Source organism: Hippoglossus stenolepis, chromosome 22 (genome assembly GCF_022539355.2).
Source record: "Hippoglossus stenolepis isolate QCI-W04-F060 chromosome 22, HSTE1.2, whole genome shotgun sequence".
Lineage (NCBI taxonomy): Eukaryota > Metazoa > Chordata > Actinopteri > Pleuronectiformes > Pleuronectidae > Hippoglossus > Hippoglossus stenolepis.
The window spans coordinates 15,176,439-15,202,007 of NC_061504.1; the positions used below are offsets into that span (position 1 = coordinate 15,176,439).

At 44.1% G+C, this 25,569-nt stretch overlaps 1 protein-coding gene across 1 annotated transcript; it reads left to right on the top strand.

Annotated features, from left to right (window-relative positions):
• Nucleotides 1-178: 178 nt before the first annotated feature.
• On the top strand, nt 179-25,364 carry lin7a (lin-7 homolog A (C. elegans)). The gene is made up of 6 exons (XM_035148061.2): nt 179-288; nt 11,021-11,139; nt 17,174-17,245; nt 20,403-20,612; nt 20,749-20,964; nt 23,081-25,364. Exons 1-5 carry the CDS (start codon nt 252-254, stop codon nt 20,962-20,964), a joined length of 654 nt encoding a protein of 217 aa, XP_035003952.1. The 5' UTR covers nt 179-251; the 3' UTR covers nt 23,081-25,364.
• The last annotated feature ends 205 nt before the right edge of the window (nt 25,365-25,569 follow it).

Sequence of the window (25,569 nt, forward strand, 5' to 3'; positions counted from 1 at the left end):
CTCCCTCCCTCCCTCCCTCCCTCCCTCTCTCTGTGATGCTGGAGCCTCTCTCTCTCTCTCTCTCTCTCTCTCTCTCTCTCTCTCTCTCTCTCTCTCTCTCCCTCCCTCCCTCCCTCTCTCTGTGATGCTGTAGTGCCTCTCTCTCTCTCTCTCTCTCTCCTCTCTCTCTCTCTCTCTCTCTCTCCCCCCCTCCCTCCCTCTCTCTGTGATGCTGTAGCCTCTCTCTCTCCAGTCTCCAGTAAACAGCAGTCATGGCGACAGTGGTCCAACCGCTCACCCTGGATCGAGGTAAGACGGAGCTTCGCACATTTTCTTCATGTTTAATTTCCCCGTGCTCGTGATTTAGAAAACTTGGGAACATGCACATCGCTTCTTCCAGGTGTCGGTTCCGCTGCTCGGATCTTTCCCACAACGGTTCTTTATTTCCGAGGCGATCTGAGCCAAATAAAAACGGTCAGTCAGTCGGGTGCGTGCGCGTATTTCTGTTTTTTTGCAGAAGCAGAGAACTGGTTTCCTCTGTAAACCCTGTGGATGCGCGCGTTGAATCAACATCATTCATCCGTTATCTGCTCATCTTTTATTCCCCTTCTTCATTATGTAACCTCCTCGGTGGGATTATTCCATTATTGTGCGTCGCTTCTTTCTCCTCTCACGTGTAAACAAAACGCCCCTGACAGGAATTGGAAATCTACTTTTGGAGACAACTTTCGTGTTTGCATTGGACAGGTGCACGGCACACGGACGTGGACGTGTTGTGGTCTTACCGTTGTGCACATGCAACTTGCAAGAATATGCAATTAAAGGCTGTGGTGATTTCTGCAGATGGCAGCCTGTTGTGTTGTGTTGAGCTCACTCTAGTCATGCAATTGCAGCCCATGTGACTGAAACGCATTATTTGGGTGTCCTCTGACCTCTTGTGCCTCCAGCATGGATCCTCACGTAATTAATAATGTCACCCCTGTGCAAGCAGCTTTAATCCCTCAGTGCATTTCAGAGAAGACAGCACAAATGCTCCTGCAATCTTACAAGTCCCTGAACAACACTGCCAGCAGATTTCTTGTTTTAAAAATACAAAGCGTCCTATACACACCCATGAGAAGCACTTTAAATCCCCATACTTTCTGGATAAAAGTGTCTATTTTTAGATTAGCAACTGAAAAGATTCCCCAGTCTTAACATGGAGATCAAATGCATATCCGCCGGTGAAACACAATATTGCACAAGCCTTGCATAGGAAATGGATTCTGTCAAATATAAAGAAAAAGGAGAAGGCATCGCTGCTTCCTCTGTGCCAAGTCAGGCTGGCATCGAGCTCCACAAGAAGACACTATAAATACACTGAATCTGGTGGGAGCGTGAATTATGGTGCAGGAGGTAATCTGACAGGTGTCACAATTAGCCACAATTGATCATTTTCTGAAATGAGGAATTAGATTTATTTTTTTGTCCGCTCGCTCAATTGCAATTTGTTCTGCACTAAAGTTTATTGCTCCTGGGCAGTCGAGCTTTACTGATGAACAATCTGTTGCGTGCATTTGCACGAGTTAATATAATGAATACGTTTGCAGCAGGCAAACAGATTAGATCATTTCCCCATCATCCACCAACACAGCAGATAGAATTAAACAAAGGGCCTAAGGTGTTCTGACGATGTTAAATGCTCGACTATGAGAAATGTCCTTGTCTGTCAAAGTTGTATTTGATCCTAGTCGCTGGCTTTGGCAGTGACTCAGACGTGACCTCCGCCTGTTTGCAGCAGATCCATATTCACGTGCCGTGGCATGAATTTGACCAGTCAGCGGCTGGCAGCTGTAATGGCCCCGAGGAGTTTAGTAATGATAGTTTCACACAGGAGCCGTTGAGAGGGAGAGGCAGCGTTACAGGATCCCTCTCTCAGCTGCTCCGGGATAATTGCTAATGAAAAGCTAGTTTTTCGTCTCGTGTTGGGAGCGGCTCCGGTGCCTGAGTTTGTCAAACGCACACACACACACACACACACACACACACACACACACACACACAGGGAGGAAACAGACAGAGATGTTCATTTTCACAGCTCCCACTTGTCTTGTCGGGTCACAGCAGGATGAATAGATCTGACATCACTGTTTCTTCCTGTTATTGTCAGGGGGGAAATGACGATGATAAGAAAACACCATTGCCAAGGACAATGGATTTGAAACCTCTCTGTATATATGATGAAAGAGCAGTCTGCATTCTGTGTGGATCTGGCAGTCAAACACAAATATGAATGTCCCAGAGATGATGACAACCTCTCTAATGTGAAACAATGAGTGTAAAGGTCGTTGAGATTGTGTCGCAGTTGCAGTTGATCTAATTATTTTGTGAAAAACGTCTTCCCGGGGAATGAGAAAGAAAAGTTGGACACAATTGTGCTAAAAAAGAGTTTGTGTGCAAGTTGTAACAAGTTGTATCTCGCCATTTTAAAGACAATGAAAATAAATGCATGGATTCGTCCTTTGCCGTAGCTAAACCCTTTCTGCCAAATTTCGTGGAAATCGGTTGTGTAGTTTTTGTGTGATCCTGCTTGGGAATAACACAAGTTTACAAGAGTCCACAGTCATGCTAACAATAGGCTACAGCTTTGTTTTGAGCTAAATGCCAATGCAACATGAATTGTCTAGCATGCGTGTGTTTAGCAAGTATAATGCTGGACTTGAACACACATTTATTGTTGGACTTTACATAAATGTCGAAACTATGTCAAATATCCAGGTCATGGCGGCGCTAGACGGAAATTTAAAAGGTCACCAACGTCTCGGGGCTTCGTCCTTTGGGGGAAACCTTCAATGTCCGTGTTAAAATTCATCCAGTGGTTTACCTGTTGAGATGTTTCAGTTTGGATTGAAAGTGGTGCACACGCTTTGCCACCCCATGCAGCCGGTAAGGTTAAAACATCAAACTCCAGCAGTATGATACCTCGGGGTTTCTGTGGCTACAGGTTTGTGCAGTTAAACCCTTTTTTTTCTACAACTTATATCTTCCTGATTTAATAGACTGACTAACTGCTGCACCCTATGGTCCCAGTCCCGGTTTTCCACTGGACAGACCTTGCCCCCATCACATGCTCACTCACACCAGCGATTTGACGGATTAGAAGTTTGCTGACAAGCTGACATTACTCATAGCAGGTGGATATTTCACCCCACCTCCATGAAATACAGAAATACAGGTTGCAGACAGATAGTCTTGCAGGGAAACTGTCCACTAATTAGACAGGATGAAGAAGACGTTAAGAGTCAGATGTTTTTCACTCTCGGTTTGCACCACAGGCTCCTGCAGGAGCCATTAGCCCTCAAGGGGTGATTTATTTTCTGTGTTTCAAGGGGAAAGAGGCAGTTGGGCGATTTAGAGCTAATTCTCTTGGCTTGGGGACATGACTTGTTTGGTAAAAAGCCTCTTGTCTAATTTTACTCGTTCATAGTGTGATTATTTCACTTTTTATGGCCGGAGTTAGAGGCAAGGGGCACCAAGGACATCCAGGTCGAAGTGGTGGTGGCAGATGGCAAGGCCCTTTCAGGACAATTTATTCCGGCGTGCGTGACATCCACAAAGCGTCTCTCCAGGTACAAAGGTACGAGCCGAGACAGAGAAAGGTCACCCGAGCCTTTACCTTCATCTGCTGAGTTGGAAAGTGACATTTCAATCAATAATCAAAGTCAGAATTTGAAAAGAGGATCTTCAGGCTGCAGAGATTTAATCAAGAAGCGGACGTGTTTGTTTACATCGCTGCAGTTTGGTCAAAATGACACTTTTAAGCACTGAAAAATGAATTAATTTCACTTCTGCCACTGTTATAAATGGACTAATTAAGGCAGAAAGCCGGAGAGCCGCTCGGTGCATCCCCGCAACAATGTTGTGGAGCCTCATCGAGCGCTGAAGCCTTCATTACGTGTCACTGTAGGTTTGCTCAGCCCGGTGCCTCTCCTCTAATCAGCCAATGATGAGGATGACCTTTCCCTGGCAGCCAGTCTGATGTTAGAGAAGCTCGGGGAAATGAGTTTCCAGGGTGTTGTGCCACACAGACAATAACAATTTACAGATTGCCTCTTTTTGGGATTATTTGATTATTCTTGTAAAGCGGATTGGACAACGAGGAACTCTAAAGATCTTTGCTTCGTGCGTGAGATGATGAGAGTGGCTCTGATTAAATTGGGTAATGCATTGTACGTCATCATGATTGCTGAAGCTGCTAACATCAAGTAGGACGTATAATTGATCTCCTGTAAAACCACTGCACACCAGTGACACAGTGGTTGTTTGTGGGAGATCAAACCCTGTTATGGTCCATCTGTATATTTTTGTTCCTTTTCAGAATTTACTTTACTGTCCTTATTTTATTAATGATCCAGATCAGGGATCCAGGGATGTTTTCTTATCACTTCCTTGAACCTGGTTTCTGAGGGAGTAATTCATTAATCCAGATTTTTAAAAAGTCATATTTAAGGGACTGAATTCTAAGTGTTTGTAATTTGGTGCAGCCTGATTGGCCTCAGTGGAGGAATGTGCTCTGTTGAGTGCCAGTCTTATTTCTTATCTAAGAAAAGCCACACTAAAGCCTCTGCTGAGAGAAACACAAGGGAATTCTTGCTTTCAGTTCATTTTTTTGCATTTCGGTCAGGTGTGTTTATGCCTGAGTCGGTGGGAAAGAATATGTATTTTTAGCTTAAATCTGGTCCAGGATGTTTCACCCTTTTGTCGAAATTAGAAATTAGTCATTGTCGACCTTTTGTTGTCTCAGAGATTCTCACCACAGTTATGATTAAACCCTTGTTATATTTAAAGCTTGATGCCTGGCCATTGTATTCTTCTTATTCCTCAATACATTGCTAAGTATACTTCAGATTTATATAAATATAGTGTTCATATGCTGAAGGATTGACAGGTTTGTGCTGTTTTCCTGTCGATCGAACCGAACCCTCATCAAACAGGCAGTTTAATCTTTAGTTTGATCCCCTTCTGTTCTTGATTATACTCTTTGCATTGTAAAAACATAAATAATTGTTTAATATAAATCCAAGTTGTTCAGCTTCATTAACACAGAACGTTTTTGCAAGCTGCCGTGTTTCTGTTTGCCTTCAAATTGATGTCACGGGGTCATATCTCCAGCGTGGGGGAGACAAGCACGTCGTATGTTTGTCATTCAGGTGATGAACGCTGCAGCGAGACTGTCAAGCACAATGGACGTTGATATTAGAACAACAACGAGTAGGAGCTGCCGATGAACCTCATCACTCACGAGCCTCGGGAAACTTTTCAATTACTTCTCAGTTTATCTGCAAACACAGTGAAGGCACCTTAAGACCTCCGGAGCTTTCCTCAGGGGACGTGACGACAACACACTCAGCATCTTTCCATGTGAAGTGAGAAACAAAAGGAATATTTCATTTTCTTTTCAGGACAATGAAACAGCCTCTTCCCCTCGTATTTAAATTCTGTTTGAGGCAGTGGAATCCATTGAGCTGCTGGTGTGAGAATATACAAGTGAAGGGGAAGTGCCAGCATTAAAATGTGTTGGGCACCGTTAACTGGGAAAAGAGCAGAAAGTTTTTTATGGACTTTAACGCTGCGTTTAACATTGTTTTTTCTTTTCTTTCTGAGATTCATTAATGAGCCTCCACAAATACTGAGATTCTATCATCAATAAACTTTGTTGGGAGAAAGTCTTGACAGTCACGTAATTAAAAAACAAAGTTTCATCTAACTAATTAATCACTAATGAGAAAACCCTCACCCTTAACACAGCAGAGGGAAATTAATTGCTGACAGTATCTCTGCCGGTGTCACATTCTGCTAAATATGGCAGCGGAGCATTACACCGTCACCGTATCTTGATGTAAATGCACACATTTTCCTGGTTTCGTCCGAACCTTCAGACTTTTCAGTTTAGTCTGAACCAAAATAACAGGATAACGGATTTTTACATAGTTTATAATAGTTTTTGAGCAGGAAAAGAAGATAAAATTTGCCGATACAACCCCCCAACCTATAAGCTAGCTTGTCTTTAAACCAATCAATGTCAAGTATACGTAGACGCAGCCGATGACAGGACGTACGTACGTCAAACTAAAGTCTTTATTTCGCTCCCTAAATTAAAATGTGAAACCCAAACTAACCAGATTAAATGTAAACAAAGACATCAACCTTCTCCAGATGTGAAAAGGTTTGACTCTTCACAGATGTGTGCAACGCTCCTCTGCTTTTCGTGATATCTCCATCCTGTGGTTTCTGAGCTTCCTCTGGCAGACGATGTGAGAGAAAGATACTTTTCCAACATTGTTTTCAGAAAACCTAAAAATCCCCTCCCCTCTCTCTGTGGAGACCAATCTGTCAAACTACCCGGTGAGATGACCTCATTGTCTGTTGGCTTCAGAGATGTGCGAAATTTGGCACTTGTCCCTTTTCAAATTCGAGCTTATTGGTTGTTGGTATATACCGACTGGATCACCGAGGCAGATGTGAAACCCTGCACAGATGTTGCACACATCTGGAATCCCCCAGGGCACAAAGCTGTGGGTCTCTGGGTCGAGATTAAAGTCAATACAATACAATAAAGCCCCCGAGGGCAAAAGCTAATTTCCCACTGCTGCGTTCTCAGTGAAGGAGTAATTAGGTCAGGAAGTGAAGCTCTGGCACGAGTGTTCAAATATTTCACTCATGAAACGGCTTAGTTTGACTGATGAAAGACTCAATTGCATAACTCAGAGAAAAACAGGTTGGGTCGAAAGCAGCGTCCGAACACAGGAGGCGGGTCACACGCAGGCTGTCAGGACAAAAAGGGTCAAGTCTGGAGGGTGGAAAATCAAAAAAGGGGAAGTTCAAAGAGACATCACAGACGTGTGGAGGAAGCTGATGCTTGTGGACGATTAGAAGATGAAGGAGGGTTGATGGGGAGACTGGGAAGATTCCAAATGTGTGGTTAGAGCGGAGTAGGAATCTATCTATCTATCTATCTGTCTGTGTCTGTCTGTCTATCTGTCTATCTGTCTATCTGTCTATCTGTCTATCCAACTATCTATCTATCTGTCTATCTATCTATCTATCTATTGTTTCGTTAGTTACAGAAAATACTCTGAATGAGAAACAGCCATGATGAAAGGAAAGAGCAGGGATGTGCTTCCTCGGACAAAGTGGAACTGCTGCTGAAAGTGTTTTTTCGTTCGACTGATAAGAACCGAGCAGGAAGTGAATTCTGGCGACTGCATCGTCGTTTGTAAACACGTCTGTTTCAGGCTGTTAATTCAAACCTTAGTTAATCTCTAAAACCAGTAACGATATCTGAATAACATTGTTCTGTTATTGTGTTGTTTTTCCTGAGATTTTGCAGGATGTGGCTTCGTGCGTGTTGTTATCACTCAGCTGAGTTTGGTTAATGAAGGGTGGGATCACGTTTCCTGTGTTGCCCTCCAGCTGAAGCTATTCATAGGCCCAGTGCATTTTAACAGGCTCCGCGTGGCGTTATCTTGAACTACGCCTCATTTCCTCTGTCTCTCCTCAGACGAAGGTTTTAATATCAGTGTGCTGCTTCGCTGTGGTTATGTCAGTGCTATCAGAGTGCACGAGGTCATCCAGGCGTCTCCCTCCCTCTCCCTCCCTCCATCCTCCATCCCTCCGCTAGACTATTAAGTAATGTAACACGTCATTTATCTGCACATCTGACTCCGGAGTTATTCCCCTGCAGTCGTGTCAGCTGCAGCGTCACGGAACACAATCACCTTTCAGTGCCTCGTCTCCACATGATCGGACACGGCTCAGGCGATGGCCCACTTTCTACGTTAAGCATGCAGATAAATGGGACATTTTCTGGCTCCGCGTTTGCTTAAAAGTCTCGTTTGAGCCGCGGGGTCCAGAGCCAAAGACACGTGGAGAAAATTCCATGCACTATATTATGAGCTGGAAATAATCCTGCAGCCGTGTGACACTTGATCAAAACCTGTTGAGACGATCTGTTGTGTGAATGAGAAACAGCACGACGGCAAAGCAGAGGATCTTCGGCGTCTGAGAGTAGACGTGAGTGGACGCCTGCAATTACACTGTCTTCTAATCCCTGTGCTGTTCACTCTAAAGGAACCTGATATACATATTTTCAGTTATTACAATAGCCGCCAATTTCTGTAACGCTTAGTCGAAACACTCCTTGATGTAAAGCTCCGGAAATTCAGGTTTTTAGCCTCGTTCAAACGAAAAAAAGATCGGATCAGGGAAATGGGCAGGCATCACTTCTGATCAGCGAGATGAAAAGAAGAAAAAAACGGCAAACGCCTGCAACACCGATCTTTGAAGTTACGATCCGAGTGCCGAGCAGAAGTCCTTGATGTGGATAAAGAAAATGGTGCTAATGAGCATGTGAAGGAAAGAGAAGTTCTCTCCTGCGTGGCCCTTGACCTCCACTTAATGAGAAAGAAACGCTCGTAAACCGCCGAGACGCTGCCTGGGAGAGGACCAGCTCATTACCAGCTATTCAGAATCGGTGGTTTTTTCATGTTCTGGCACACAAGTACAAAAAAGTACTAATACTGATATCAGCCTTTGAAATCCCCTTATGGTGGATTCCAGATGAAAGTACTTCAGTGAATCAGTGAATAGATAAATGGCATCGCTGGACACAGCTTTCACTGAAGGTCACCTCACCCACATAGAGAAGCGTACTTTGACTTTTAGATCTAAAATGTATTCCTAATTTTAAGTTTATTTCATTCATTGACCAAACAAAAACATTTTTTAAACGCAAACACAAAATCCCAAATCGTGAATGAAGAGGAGCAGAAAGAAGAATCATCTTATTTAATCTGCTCTTTCAAAAGACATCAATTAACAAAGCAAATCAATTTAATTCTATTTAATTAATTAAGAATTAAAATAGCTGCAGGCCCCTCACATCCACTTACATTTTTAGACCATTCAAAGTAGCTCACAAAATAAAAAACAAAACAGAACAAAACCTAATTAAGACATTTCATTGTATTTCCTCAACAAACTGGCTTTAATAAAATCCTATTTAAATCACAAATGAATCTGTCTACATAGTTTTCAGCTTCATTTGCACCAGAAGTACCTTTTTTGGGAGTTTTCCAATCAGACTTTTGTTTGTGCAACAGAACCAAGATTTATCTCGTTACGCTGCAAATTCAAGTTTCAAACCACAGAAAGAAACAGCTCCTATGAAAACTGGCTTGTTTTGGGACGGAGAACTTTCTCTTATGTCATTTTTCAATGCTGTAATTAAATAACTAAAATCTGCCAACACAAGTCAGATGGAACCTCATTAAATGCACCAACCTGCACCGGATGCTCTCGTATCCTGATGCTATTCTTCTGCCTGACACATGCATCTTATATTTTCTTTTCAGTATTATCATATCTGTAGCTTTACAGGACCCTGGCTTCAATGTGACTCAGCTGGAATATTAAAGAGTCAGGGGAGATCCACAGTTTTCTGTCTGAACCCGGCAGGTATTCAGGGGTTTTTGTGTCCGAGCCTCGTATCCAGACTTTACGGAGAGATCTTGGACCAGAACACTGCTCGGTGCACTGCCTGTGGGGACATCGGCTTCCTGCCACAGTCCAAAGACATGCAGGTTTAATTGGAGACTCTAAATTGACTGAGGGTGAGTGGGTTGTTTGTCTCTCGGTCCTGCGATAGATTGGCGACCTGTCCGGCGTCGACTCGACCCTTTAAGGATAAGCGTTATAGATCATGGATCCTTGTGACCGTCCTGACATGTGAACGGTTGTTTGATGAATGACTGACGGCCTCACCTGCCAATAAACATCTCACTGGACTTGTTCTTTCGAGCCACGGCCGATATCGATGGGGAATGAACCTGCAGTGTCAATACAGCCCTCGGTACTTGTTTTATTATGGAAGTAGAAACGGCTGCATTGGATTCCTCTCTGCCCATTGTCTTTATGTCGAATCGTAAAAAGAGAGAAGCAATAAAAGTTTACAATCTTTAGTGTTTTTCATATCTTCCTCTTTACGGCCCCGATGCAGTATTCACACGGCTTCTTGTTCTCTCTCGTGTCCCTCAGGTCTCAGAGCTCCTCTGTCTGCTGTCGGCTTTATTGAGTCACTCCATATTCCCAGAATTCAATATCAGTGTGTGTGTGTTTGAGTGTCATGTCTCCGAGTAGAATCTGTGTTTATCGCTGTGTTCTGTGAGCAGAGACACTGGAAGTAGGACGACAGGGTGGAGACTTTCTGTTTAGAGCTAAAAGAACCGGTTTTACATTCACAAAAAAACCCTGAATGATAGAAAAAAGCATCTTATGACTCATTCAAAAACTTCAAATATTCAATATGTGTGTGTTTTTTACGAGTTTAATACCATATCATTGGAATGAAACATCAGCATTCTGCCAAAACAAACAACATTTCATCCTCCAAACAGTTGATTAATCTGTGAATCATGAACAGGTTTCATCTGTGAAAAATCCCTCCTGTTGTTGCGGTTCATGTTATAACAAAACCAAACTAATCTATTTCAGGCTGAAGGAACAATCACTTCCCTCTCCCTTCATTATTTACCTCTATTCAGCGAGTCAGTTTCCGAGGGCACGAAATTAATCAGGCACGCCGGCGGACGATTTGAGCGCAGGCTAATTAGGGGGCAGGGGGGGGGAGCTCAGCGGAACCCCGGAGTCGCAGCCTCTAACTTAAAGCTTACGGTTTAGTGTAAATGCTTTATAATGCCCGCCGGTGCGTCCTCGTGCCGGGGAGTGTTAACCTTCCAACAAAACGAGTGGCTGACTTATTCCCTCGCTTCTTTATTGTCATGCACAGAGCTGAGCCAACGAAAAAGATCCCTGGGTTGGATTGGTATTCTCTCTCTCCTCCCCACGTCTGGCCCTGTGTCTAGAGTCTCTTTCCATTATCCCCCCCGTTGACGAGCGGCAGCACGTTTCCTCTGCTGTTAATTGAAAAGGAGCCTTCTGTCCCCTTTTCGGTGCGATGCACGTATTCATGCCCGTGTTCTCTCTGTGCGTCGTCCCCCGCCAGATGTTGCCAGAGCCATCGAGCTGCTGGAGAAGCTGCAGGAGTCGGGCGACGTCCCCGGTCACAAGCTCCAGTCCCTGAAGAAGGTGCTTCAGAGCGAGTTCTGCACGGCCATCAGAGAGGTGAGTCACCGCCGTCTTTTGATTCTCCTTTCTTTCTTTTTTTTTGTCCTGTGGGAATTTTTGACCTTGTTTTCTATACAGGAATTATATTTGTGTTTGTGTAGTGAAAGTGCAGAACTCACCAGGGACTCTTTTCTCTTGTGCCACCCTGGGAAATTAGTTTAAACTTTGTTTCTAGTTTTGCTGCATCGCATTGGACTTCTGTTCCTCATTTAAAAGCTTTATTTGTAAGGAAAAAAACTAGTGGGCACCATGAGAGCGATAGTGTGCTGCATTTATCATGAAATCTAATGAGTGAACAGTTTAATACCAAGATGAAAGTTCTCTAAATGCTGATTTTCAAAAAACTGTAGAGTAGCATGGACGGCAGCTGTAAACTTAACAGAAATACAGGTTTTTAAAAATAAATGTAGTTGTTTGGATTGGAGTGCGGTTCAGGCTGCAATTTTCAGTGATGATGCAACAAGGAGCGGAGTTTAGTGTAAAACCATTGTACTTATTTCAAAGGTCAAAGGTCAACTCTCCCTGACGATGCTGTTATAGTTTGGAGGAATCGCAGCAATATCACCGACATCAGAGAGCGTTTAAGTCCCTGTTGTGTTACATGAATCAGCAAATGACCTCCACATGATCAGAATGTCAGCGTTTATTGCTCGGCTTTATTGCTAAACACCGAAACTCGGATGCACGCCGGGTTTTTCCGACTGCACCAGAAACTCATAAAGAGCTTTTTAAAATGATCACGGGGCCAGAAAACATTACGAGCATTTCATTAACTTGAAAGTTTGATAAGCTCGTTACACTGAATTCTAATTAAGCAAATCGCTGTTAGAGATTGGTTTTAATCACATTTTACAGGACGGGACAAAGTGCGCATCATAAACGGGAGCCCTTGTTTTTTTCTCCCCCTCGCTGGAACACTTTCATTCACAGGCACATTAACAGCCACCCGCTGATCCATCATCCCGACGCCCATTCATCAGCAGGACAGATTACAACAGAGATCTTACACATTCAGCGTCCTGTCTGCTGAGATATGCTTTGGCCCAGTGTTGTGCTTTACTTAAGAAAAACCGGATCGGAGGAGCAAGGGGAAAACGATGACAGATTCCACCACGGCCTCCGCGCTGCAAGTTAATTGTAAACAAAGTGAACATGTAATTTGTCTGAGGAATGAAAGCAGACAATTAGCCTTAATCAGTGTGTCACAGAGACGCTGCACTTTACTTTCCAGAGGGAGTCGCGCTGTCGATTAAAGGGAGAGGCTTCACTGCCGCCGTACGTTTTGTGAATGATTGATCATGTCCAGGATCTCTGGTCCAGCTGCTGAAATATCTGGTTCATACAGGAAAACGTTTCTGGAATCTGTAACTTATGTTTTATATATTTATAGAGGGTAAACAAAAGAGCAGAAGGTCTTTAAAATCTTTACATTACAGGAAACCCCCTGACATCAAGTGACAGAGAGGAAGACAGCACCAGTCTCCTCCTCTCATGAGGTCCAGCTCCGCTCTGGCTGGTCCAGGGAAGGCACATCCTGGCACCCTGTAGGGGAAACTGATCTCAGTGACAACGAGCTGCTGCTGCTGCTGCCCTTCGCCTCGAGGCAGAGCACTTCACCCAGAAAGCTCAGTCACCAGGGAAACCATCAGAAAGGCTGTGGGATTAGTGGGCCGCAGCGAGGCCGAGTACACGGCCGTCAATTATAGTTTTGTGCTCCGCTCTCTGCGGTGCTGAGCCAGCTGCATGAAGGACCGGCTGTAAGTGCTGGCCACTGCAAAACTGTAGAATATCACTGTTATTACACTGTGGTGGAATATCACAGCTCTCAACAGCTGCGCCCCGCGATGCTCCGTCTGCGTCGGGAACAATTACGAGACGGACTCGAGAGTGGAAGGGAGACTCACGCGGAGAGAGGTTTTTTAATGGCCTGATATGCACAAGGCTTCTTTGGTTCTTTGAGCCGCTGTAGAGAAACAAACAGGTCTACAAACCTGTAACTACCACTTAGGAATCAATAGTTTATATGTATCTTCATTTTACCTCGGACTCTGACCCCTCCGGATACTTTCAGGAGAAGATTGGGACTCAGCCCTCTATTCTTTACTTCTTCCTTTTTAATTAAATACTATTTCATTTTGACTTCATGACTCACGTCTCGCTCCTGCGCGTCATCCGTCAGTGTTGAGTTGTTAAAACAGGTTAAACTGTAAATTCACCTGTCAGTTGTTGGTCATTCGGTAAAAACTCACTTCTTTGAACTTTCATTTTCTTTCTAGTGCAGATATCTTTGTGTAATCTTCCTCTACGTGATGTAAAACACTTCAGGGCCTGAAAAGACGAACACAGCACAAGAAGCAGACTAAACGTCCAGCTCCAAACCTGAACCCCCGACTTTTACGTCAATAGAATTCTGCGAACATGAATCAGCCTTGTTAGGGATGACAGGCTGGCTGTCAATATGAAGAATGGACGTCAGGGGAAAAGAGCCTGTTCAGCAGTGCTGGGCTAAATGACAAAGGGACAGAGTTTGATGAGCTGGTGGTATTTCTCCGCCGCGTTCATCAGCGGGGCGAGAGTGGGAGGGTGGGAGAATCCTGCGTGTCCGCGTTAGTCTCACCGCATCAGCCTGAAATAGTTGTCAGGGTCAATCAGCCTTGCAAATGGGGAAGGAAAGACACAAGACGAGGCGACTGGAAGGGGCTAACCAGCTGGAAATGATGGAGAGTGGGAATTCGCAGTGTATTGGGTTAGAGAGTCCCGTCTGACACACGCAGGAGGCAGAGAGAGCCGGGGCCGATCGCCGCTCTAACGCTGCAGCTGATGTTACGCTTCGCTGGAGATTTTCAATCAGCATAAAAGACTGTTTTATAAAAAAGCAAAAAGCCAAAGCAGGGGCGGAGGATTTGTGTGATTCCGTGCTGATTCCCTCGGACTCCCAAAGTAGGCCCGTGCAACTTCAATATTAAATTCCTGTTTTCCTTTTCACCGTGGTAACACAGTCAGGTCGTCTGGCGGAAAGAAAAAGAAGAAGGGGGAATTTTAAAAAATGCCTGCAGGTCAAGTGGCCTTTTTTAGAGCAAAGTGCAGCCTCGATGAGAGAAGACCGACAAGAGCTGTGTTTGTTCCCTGTTGTGGCTCCGTTATCCAGGGCAAAGCACTCAGGTTAAACACGAGGAGCGATACTGTGTTCAATGTTGTGTAATACTTCTGACTCAATAATACTTTGTTGTGCACGAAGAAAATTACATGTTTACCTCGAACCCAACTCAGGGATGAATCTGCCCCTTTGTCCGTATGCACGCCAACATTTAATGGGTTCTTTCTTGGCACGTGCACCTTCAATCCTAATCCTATTGACAAACACACCAATCTGAATTATTTCCTGGGAAATTCGTGGATTCCCCCATTTTTCTGGATCCGTCCCAAAGTTTAATGGGTTCTTTCTTGGCCCAAGTTCCCATTTGTTTGATTGTTGTGTTTTGTATTTTATTTTATTTATAATGAAGTTTATGGTTAAGCTGTAAACTTGAGTTGCCCCCACCTGCCAAGGCCCAACAGTCCCCTTATGGAGCCACGTTAAAATTCACTACATCCAGATTCACACACAAATATCAGTCTCCTTAAAACACAACTTCCTCCGGGAGGTAAATATCAAGCCTCACGTTTCTGTATCATAATTATATTGTATAAATCATTGCATTTAGGTCAATTTCTTATGTTACAGCCACTTCTTTGGTATCTCAAATATATTTATCCTTAAAATCCATCTTGATCAGGCTCTATATTCCATTACTAAATGAAACTAAACTGTTCAGGGACGCTCAATCACTCGTAAGACGATGGCCTCCCTATTCCCTCGATTCTCCCCCATTCATTAAGCCGTCAGCTGCCAAAAACATCCATCACTCACACACACTGAGGATGTTCTTCTTCCCTGGAACGATTGTTTTCCCGACGCAGCGCTGGGCCTTTATTCTCCTTCCATCACCAGACGCCAAATACCAGATGAGCAGTGCAGTTCTATGTGTCATACTCCTGTCATGTCTGGAAATAACAATTACCATTACATTTGCATAACACAGACCAATGCCTGATGGCCCCGTAATTGTTTTTGTGGCCATTGTTTCTACAGATGAAGCATTGTTATAGGTCGCATGTGTGTAAACGTGGAGCCAGGAGCAGAATAAATGGGTGTAATTAGCAGTTGTGGTCATAAAGGGATAACTGAGGGATAACTGAAGCCGCTCTGCAGACACTCAGAGGCAAAGGAAAACTTTTCATTGCATTAAAGTCTTCGGGAATAGGTATCATGTGGGAATTCAGTGTTTCTGTTTGTGTGTGGACGGCAGCTTTCCTTTTATCCACAAGCATCAGGGCTATAAATTTTACAAAGATGCGTTGCAGTCTGCATCGGGGAGCCGCGAGCTCCGAGGCTGCTCGTTTTTTATTCTTTGAGATTCATGAGCAAGCAGCGCAACATAAGCTCGGGGATATTTCTTCTTTTATCCACACTGAGATCTCTACGTACAAATATCCCGGGGTCTGGATCCACATCCTTCTGATGATACGGGAGAGGCGAGGTCTTTGTAATGATGTTCTGGGATTTATGAAAGCTGGAACAGGATTAAAAGTCATTTCTGAGCCGCAAAAATTTGATCTGTCACATATGATAGTTCTTTTATTTGGCACAGTATCAATAATCAGATTCAAATTTGACCTGCTGCCAAACGGCCACCGTTTGAAATGAAAAGCACTGGAGGGGCGATGCACAAGCAACTGTGCTCGTAATTTACGTTTTGTATCAAGTCTGTTGCACCAGCTCATCAAAAGCATTTCCTCTGAGACGCTCTGTATTCAGCATGTACATCTCAATCATCAGATATCCGTCCTCCTATTGTATTTCAGCATTGGAAGGGGGGGGTGGTGTTGCATTTCTGACATTTTAAATTCTAACAGCTGCAGTACAGATGGCTTCAAGTGCTCATGCAGAAAAGTTCTGCTGTGCGTAACGGTGTCTTAACTATACGTCCTCATTCCACACTGTCTCTGTCTTCTTCTTCTTCTTCTCTTTTATTCTTTGAACAAGTTGTAAGTGGTCTTCACAAGACACGTCTTAACTGGAAAGGTCAGCTGTCGGCATTGATTCCGTCTGCCTCGGTGAATTGGCAGAAAACCTTGTTTTTCACCCAACTGGATGAACAGCAGCGCACCTCTTGGCTCCGGTTCAGGTCCACAGTATTGTATTTCTGCCTGTCACGACTCTCTGTGCTGCTTGTAAAGTCAGGAGCAGAGTGTGGCTCAGTCTCTTGGGCCCAAGACTCTTCTTAGGACATGTGTGCACACCGAGGTGCTGCATGGATGTTCAGCAGAATGAGGTCAGGACTAACACCGTTCAATTTTCACCTCCAACTTCATGTGCTGTCGAAATAAGGAAATGAACATATTGTTTACATTTGTAAGCTGAAACCTTTTTGCAGCTTTTTTGTGGAAGCACCATCTTAAAATAACTCAAGGAGTGAATCTGATGTGTTTTCCATCAGTTGCCATGTCAAGGATGTTTATACCCCTCCCCATTTGTTGGTCGGTTGGTTGGTCAGTTGGCTGGTTGGTTGGTTATCTGGTTAGTTGGTTGGTTGGTTGGTTGGTTGGTTGGTTAGTTGACTGGTTGGTCGAAAGGATTACGCAAAAACTACGATTTCGACAACTGTCAGTGGATGGATGGGACATGAGTTTTTTCTCCGATTTACCATTATTATATATATTATATTAGGGGACTGATATCTATGATTGTGTGAAATTTGGTGCAAAAATCTAAATCTAGCAGATTTTGATGTGGTTTTATTGGGGGTTATGGTTTTCTGTTTGTTTAGTTAATGTGGATTCAGTAAAGAATCAAAAGTTCTTATGTTTCATGAATCGTTTTAGAATGAACGTCACAGATTTGGTGCAGAACTTAAAGGGGGATGTTGGGCCTTGGCGGCGGAACTAGTGAATAAATATTATAACACCCGCCTCTCTTCATTTCTTCCAGGTGTACCAGTACATGCACGAAACAATTACAGTGAATGGCTGTCCAGAGTACCAGGCGAGGGCCACCGCGAAGGTAAGAACTGTCTCACATCAATTATTTAAAATCATTAACAGTGACGAGTGAAAACTGGAACTAATGAGTTGGGAACTATCTGTTAATCACACTTCCCCATTACACCTTCCTCACCTGCTCTGGTGGACAAAGCTGTGTGGAATTAGCTCTGCTCTGCTAATGGCCGTCATTAACAGTGGGTCTGTGCAATTAAACAATAAACAGGCCAATTTTAGTAGGAATGGAACTAAAAAGGGAGGAATCTCTCGACTTTGATATTTAATCCCTTTTCACTGCTCTTAACAGGTTTATCAGAATATGGATCTTTTTGCCAAACATTGCCCGCAGGTGTTCTTGTTGTCTGCTGTGTAGAAAACGCAGTGTTACATGTTGTGTGTTGAATGTATAGAATTAAAAGCACTAATCTAATTTCCGTGTGCAAAAGAGTCGAGCTTGACCCGGCCACTCAAGCAGGACATTTAATCAGGGCCTCGCCTGCAAGAGACTTCAGGTCTTTATGAAGGACAACAGTCTTTCATGTGAAGAGGAGGAAGAGGAGGATGTGGATGATGGGATTGGGGGTTGATTGATGAAAGCAACTCTCGAACCCTTTCGTGGCTTCAAATCGTGACCAGCTCTTCTCTCTGCTGTCGGCTCCGCTCGCAGTCTTTATGCTAATAACGCAGAACCTGGTGAACTGCAGTTCAAACACCTGGTTGATGAACATACTTGATAAACCTCCTTCCCTGGGGGACCGCTGAGGCGATCGATACCTGCATCTTTGCTTTAATGGAGCAAAAGTCAGGAGGTGATTCGCTAAATTAGCATAAAGATCGGGAGCATGCGAGCCCGGCTGAGTTCAAACAAACACTTTGCAACACCTCTAAAGCTCAATAATAATAAATAATATACATCTCATTTGTTTGATCTTTGTCCTTGCAAGTAATATATATAAAAATGTATATATATATATAACTGCCTGTTAAACACGAACTTAACCTCTTTATGTTAAAGTTTGCGTACAACATCGATATATTGCGTCTCCTGAGGGGGGGTGTGGACTCATTGTTTCCCATAATGCATCGTGATAAGTACTTTACAAGTGATGGTTGCTAGCTGAGGAATATAGACCATCATGCATTGCGCTTGTAATTAAAATGGGGCAGTGAAAAGAGGAGCAAGCACAGAATGAGCAAACACACCTGCGGACATTGCTACGTTCTTATTACCCCAAAACTATTAACATTGCTGATGAGCTCAAAATATCACATAAACTCTCTTAAAGCAAACAAGTGCACGTTTTTCACATACATGTTGTTCCTTTGAACAGAATGCACAAAATCTTAGAGGGAAAATCCTTAAAAAAGACGGAAAGACAATTTCATCAAGTAGGCACCATTGTCTAATCTGGGAGGAAGAAAAAAATCTTTATTTATGACTAAAGTCGTAATTTCCCTTCGCAAAGACACTGTGACTAAGCCTGGAGCAACCATGGAGACATGATTTAAGCAGCTTTAAAACTCTCCACTCTACTTTCTGTCTCTTCGCCCCAAACTTTGAGAAGTTTCTGCCGCTAAATCTGTATTAAAATTGCATATCCACTGGGCAATTAAGCACCCGACTAATGGCCTGAGTTGGCTGAGCCGTGGGGGAGCTCTCTCAACTGAGAGGACCGGGTCTTTTTTTAAAAGTTTCTACTCTCCTAAGAGATATTCAGTGAAGCCAGGTCACGGTGCCAGTTTGCATTTAATCAGTATCCCACATGTGAAAAGGAAAAGAGCTGCGTACGGTGGCAGTGGTTTTAGAAAATGAAGCTGCAGCAGCAACAATGATGAAATATGTGAAACGTGGGACGACGCCTCTGTTCGTCCGAGCGTTTGGTTCATGAGACGGCAAAACTCTTCACCATCAGGGTTTGTGTTTCACCTGAACAACTCGATTTCTCTTTGATTGCTCCATTCGTGAAATTAATTCAGCCTCTGAGTCCTGGCCTGAGGCAGATGATCAAATGACTGTGGATATATGAAGTCATATTTATACTGTGCAGCGTGTCCGACCAGGGGAAGAATCTCGTTGTGAGGTTTTCATTTAAAACGCCCTCCCCCTCTGCCAGCTTGTGTTTCCCATCGCAGAATCCACAGATAAAGTTGTGAAGGTCGATGTGGCGTGAGGCCGGGGGAGGCGACGGCGTGCATGCTGAGGAGCTGCCTCCGAGCCGCACGCTGGGACGAGGAGGAGGGAAGAGGAGAGGGGACGGAGCGGCGAGGGAAGCAGGAGGAAGAGGCGACACGATGCAATAAAACAAAGAGTCGGAGAGGAGACACAAACGAGCAGATTTAGCTGAAATGAATGTGGATGTATGAAGATGGAGGAGAGACGCCGCCTGCAGGGAGCATCAAACGCCTGGAAGTGCCGAGTCACTCGACTGCTGCTGGGGAGGTTGGATTCACATCTCCAGCAGAGACTCCCCCTCTGCTTTTTCATCCTCCCTAACTTTTCTCGATCTTCCTCACATATCATGACACCAAAGCGTCATGTGGCAGAGCGGATCAGCCTCTGTTCGTTTGCCATCGGCTTTCCCCCCCCGGCCGGGCCGACAAGCTCCTGGCTGCTTTGTTCTGAACGAGGAGCAGGGAGCTCGGTTTTCGGTTCAAAGACGAAACGCAGACAGAAAACATCAACCAGCCGGTGACGACACAGGAGGGTGAGAGTTGTCTGGCTGCTCCTCCGGCGTTTCCTGGGATGTGTAGAACTTCTCATGTGAAGTCTGAACACGAAAACCCTCTGTCGTGGTCATCTCTGCTGGAATAAGAGGATGCAGCAGACGTTTACAGTCCCAGTCCTCTAGGACATGACAGCCTTCCAAAAGTAAAGCCAAATCATCTCAGTCGCCCCCTGGTGGTTGCAGTATCGGTCATAAACACAGCCTCCTCCATGTTAGTGAATGGCACCAAACTAAAGAGTGCATGTTCAATAACGTTATCTCAAATATAGGACGTTTCAATTTGTCGCCTTTTAATTCCGTCAAATCCTCTTCACCCGTGGCTTTGTCCTTCTCTGCCACAACTTGTATTTGTCTATCATAATGGATCACATATACTCAATACTCTATGTGCGTATAAATGTATTTTTGTCAGTAACTGATGAGATGATGGTGTCTTATCGTTTCTCTTCTCAGGCCACGGTCGCAGCCTTCGCAGCCAGCGAGGGTCACTCCCACCCGCGGGTGGTGGAGCTCCCCAAGACGGAGGAGGGGCTGGGCTTCAACGTGATGGGCGGCAAAGAACAGAACTCACCCATCTACATCTCCCGCATCATTCCCGGCGGCGTGGCGGAGCGGCACGGCGGCCTGAAGCGAGGGGACCAGCTCCTGTCCGTCAACGGCGTGGTAAGTGTAGCCAGACGTTTAGATCCAGGCTGCAGGGAGAGAGGCTCCATCGACCCAATATTTAAAATGGAACAAATTTTCCTTTTTAACAAATTCTCTAATCAGCTTCTCCTTCCTCTCTCTCAACCCCCCGCAGAGCGTGGAGGGCGAGCACCACGAGAAGGCGGTGGAGCTGCTGAAGGCGGCCAAGGACAGCGTGAAGCTGGTGGTCCGCTACACGCCCAAAGTGCTGGAGGAGATGGAGGCGCGCTTCGAGAAGCTGCGCACGGCCCGGCGGCGCCAGCAGCAGCAGATCCTCATGCAGCAGCAGCAGCAGCAGAACCTGGCGTCTCAGCAGAACCACATGTCGTAGGTGAGGCGCTTCATTGCTTTCAGCATAGAGGGATGGGGGGGGATGATGGAGGATGTACAGTACGTTTTACTTTGTGACGTCATTCTAATATAAATTCATACAGTTCAGTGCAATATTGTGAGAGGAAATTCTGAGAAACAGGTCAGATATCTGCTTCTTCTTGGAGATGGAGGAAAACAGATAGTTTTTATAGTTTATAGTTTTGTGAGAACTCTCGATAAGGAACCTAACATCGGGCCGTGAGCTTCTAAAATCCCTGGGAACCTCTGCTCTCGGGGCTTATTGCTTTATTTCATCACACAGTCTCCGTCTGGGTGAACGACGGAGGTCAACTCGAGATGAGCACAGATTATCTTTGAGCTTCAGCATGAATTTTATTTTTTTTGTTTTGTTTTGGATTAGAGGTGTTTTGCTATTTTAGGACTCAGACGTTATAAAACCAAATCAGAGGAGATATTCACATGCAGTTCTACCTTTCTATCATTTCCCTTATGAGCATGTGGGCTCCGCCTCAGGCTGGAAACCGGCAGCCAGAAAATCCTGGAGCAGAATTATTATCATCATCAGGAAAACCTACTTCTAATCTCCTGCGTTTCTTCCAAGATTCACTAATTCAAATGCTCCAAATCATTAATTATGGAGCATGTTATGACTTTGTTTTTCAAGTGTGTAATTATAAATACTGTTTGCTCGAGTTTTCAGTCGCTGAAGCCCGGGGAACATAGATGGAGATAAGCGGAAGTGGAAGCACGACTATCGGCTCGTGTGCCGTTACACGAGCGTTTACATCCCAGTAAGAAACCTCAGTGGTATACTTAGCAACCTGCAGCAGCTGGTAACCTCTGTGAAAGCATCAGCGCCTCGGCTTTGTTCTGCCAGGGATTCTGTTGTAAGGGCGATAAATTATTAAAACCTAAAACCGATTACATCTGCGGCCGGTGCTTCGCAGGTATGAGGATAAGTAGATACAGCCCGCAGGGTCGATTCCTGGAAGCTGCAGCCCAACAGATCGTCTGCACACCTGCCCCAGACTGTTTTTTACAGGTTAGACTCCAAATTTAGACCAAAGCTCTGCGCTGCCACTCAGACTGAGGGAGAGAACCAGCAGCTTTTCAGGCCGCGAAGTGAAATCAGATCATGCTACTGCCTAATTCTTCCCAGACTTATCAAATTATTACGTCTCCCTGACGTGTTTGGAGGCGGGCGTGTGTCCAAGTTCTCCCTGGCACCGCCCGTTTGATGCTAAATCCCCCCCGAGCGTCTCTCTTGTCTTGCACTTGGCACCGAGCGGCTTTGGAAGGTATTTGGGAGCTTGTAACTGTGTGTTGTGGTGGAGCCACGGACCGGGAGCCGAGCAGGGATCGTGTTTTATCAACGCCGACACGCCGATCGCAGAGATTTGCTTCGGCAGTAGAGAGTATTAAGCTTTTCTCTCGCTGTCTCCGTCGGTGTCTTTTCCTCTCACACACACACACACACACACACACACACACACACACACACAACACACACTCACACACATTTTTATAAAAGCTGCTTCTCATGGTCAAATAACATGAGAGAGATTTTTTAAATGACTTTAATATCACCTGGTTAAATATGTGGGATGGATAGATAGATCTGGCTCAGTGTCAGATATATAATAATATATAGTATGAGCAAAGTACAGTAAAATACACAATGAAACATGTACTAATACAACAATTACTAATAATAATAATAATATTTATATGGACAAATAATATAAGATACATGAAATCTCTCTTTAAGACACATTTTTGCTTCTCTTAAGAATTCACCCTCAATTGTTTCTTATTGTTTAACTTCAATGCTTCATTTTCAACCAGTAAAGAAGCTTATTAGTGTATTTTGAAAGGTGCTTTATGAATAACATGTAATAAATAGATAAAGTCTATTATTCATTTGCACGCTGGTGTTAAAAAGTGACTATAAAAGGTTGGCGAACCTGATATCACACACACTCAGAGCAGAGGTCGCAGGTGTTCTAACGTCAGCGAGCAGAAATAATCGATTCACAAATTCATCATCATCAGAAGAACAGACTGTCGACTATCACTCAAAGCTTGTTTCTCTTTTTTATCTCTTCTGCACGCAGGTTGTTCCAAAAGAAGAAGAAGGAGTGAACGGACGGGCGGGGGGGGGGAGAGCGGAAAGGTGGATCTCAGAGACCATCTGTTTGTGTTGAAGATCCCAAAGGAAAAGCCTCCGAGGAAAACTAACAAGTGAAAGACTCTTTTACTTCCTCTCTCTCTCTCTCTCTCTCTCTCTCTCTCTCTCTCTCTCTCTCTCTCTCTCTCTCTCTCTCTCTCTCTCTCTGTCTCTCTCTCTCTCTCTCTCTCTCTCTCTCTCTCTCTCTCTCTCTGGCTTCCACCGATAACCGAGTAAAAAGCCGCGACACTGGTGCTTCGAGGGAGGCGAGCGCTGAACGTCGTCCGGTTTAACTTTGTATTTCCTTTTATAAGTTTGTCTCCCTCCGATCCGGTTGTGGCTCTGAAAGTGAAACTCCCTCTCTTCTTCTCTCGTGTTTGTCGGTTTGTTTACTTTCTGATCGCTGACAGACGTCCGTTAAAACCGTTTCTCCACATCGATATCATTTGTACAGTTGATGTTTCTATTGATTCTTCAATCGGTGCTTGTGTCTCTGTATGAATGACCATTGATAATTGATTATTGATTTCTTTGTCCTGTTTTGGATGAACCTGAACTTTTCTACCTTCCGAACTGTAGCAAGAAAACGGTTTTCTTTTGGTTTTTTTTGTAATCTGCTAGATTTAGCAATAACAGAGATTCTTCAGTTTCACATTTCAACCCTGATTTCAAATCGCCTCATTCGTGCAGACAGCAGATACAGAAGCTGTGTCTCAATTCAGGGGCTGCATCCTCTGGAGGCTCCTTCAAATGCGTCCTTTCCAGATCCCAGAGAAACAAAGGCTCCAGCGAGCGGACCCTTCTCGGCCCAACGTATCCCAGGATTCATTGCACTTGGGTTATAAAGACTTAATGGCGCCGGCGAGCAAAGAGACGTCCGATCGATGCTTCAACTCAACCGTGCAGCTAACGGTACACGTTTTAAAAACCAAGGGGCATTCAAACGTTTCTCGTCTGTTGCCAGGTAACAGCAATAAGGGGCGGGGACAAGAGCGTCTCATTCTCATTCCGAGAGACGCAGCTGAATTGAGACAGAGTTTACGGGATGGGTGCAAAAATAAAAAAAGGCGAACTGGGTCTTGTGCACCGAACGGCAGCTTCTGAGTCCAAATCTGTGCCATTTAAAGAGATTATCGATGTACAGGTGGCATAACATGTGCAATAATTATTATTATTATTATTATTATTATTAGAGCTACTCCCAGATGAGATTTATCCAGAAAAATAACAAATATATGTCTGATCAGAAATATTATCCACGTCCTACAAACTGAATCAGCAGTTTTTTCATTAGGATTAAATGATGTTTATTTTTCAGATGCTTCTATTCTATAGTTTATGAGATGAGAGATTTTAACACAAAGTTTTATCGTTTCCCTTTAGAATATTACGTGTTTAGATTATTATTATTAGTTGTATAACAGCACATTAAGTAGTTTCTGTTCTGACAATCACAGTGAGCTGAGCGACGAGACCGTGTCGAACCTTCTTCTTCTCTTTCTCTCGTCTGTACCTGTAAAGAAAATCTGTTTCTCTACCAAAAAGCTCCAGAGTCAAAGTGGTGAATCCACCAGGTCTGTGTTTACTCCTCCGCCGTCTCCATCTTTGGTGCTAAGTTCTCCTTCTGACTTCACCTCCCTGTTGATGTCTGTGTTTCTCACACTGTCTCGTGTTTTCTTTCTTTTCTGAGACGTTCACTCACTCACTCACTTCTTCTTCTCTTTCGTTTTGCCCCAGTCATGCAGACTTACACCCTGAGGCTGTTTCCTCTTTATCACGAATCCAAAACACTAAGCACATCATTTCTTGCCCAGGGGACTTTTATGTTTTTCCCCTCAGCAGAATGAAAAGCTGCTGATTATTTCTTTGGTATCATGGATTTATTGATCTAATGTTAAGGATCCATTCTACACTTTTTCCTAAATAACCTGATAGCGTTAAAGTCGCCTGACGCTGAAGCTTTTTTCGTGTTCGGTGACATTAACTCTGAGGTTTTACGGGAAATTCTAAAGTTTTTTGTTCAAGCAGAACATCTGAATACGACAGATCCCTTTTTGTATCTTTCAATCACAGGTACTTTTCTTAATTGACTTGCATTTTTGAAGCTGATGGTCCTGTACTTAACGTAAAGATAAAAAAATAAATAAAAAAAAGACAACAAAACTGTTGATATGCAATTGTTATACATACTATATTTGTATAAATAAATCTATGTGCTTGTGTACAGTGAACATGTGTCAGTGCTTCCTTTGAACCAGAGGTGTCTGCTGAAGAATTATCCATGAAGACGTCGGCAGAAAAATACAAAAGTACGTATTTGCAAAGGTTTAATTAGAGTCTTATTCGAGTCTTATGAATGAGCCTTGTAATTCAGATACTTCCCCCTGAAACACCGTTTTAAACTATGTCTCAAGAGGTAGAGCCACTCACCAGAAG

What these genes read in the sequence shown, in the direction of transcription:
- lin7a (XM_035148061.2), top strand. Translation starts at nt 252, where the DNA reads ATGGCGACAGTGGTCCAACCGCTCACCCTGGATCGAG. An exon ending in TCTGCACGGCCATCAGAGAG is followed by an intron (nt 11,140 to 17,173) that starts GTGAGTCACCGC and finishes CATTTCTTCCAG; the next exon opens with GTGTACCAGTACATGCACGA. An exon ending in AGGCGAGGGCCACCGCGAAG is followed by an intron (nt 17,246 to 20,402) that starts GTAAGAACTGTC and finishes TTCTCTTCTCAG; the next exon opens with GCCACGGTCGCAGCCTTCGC.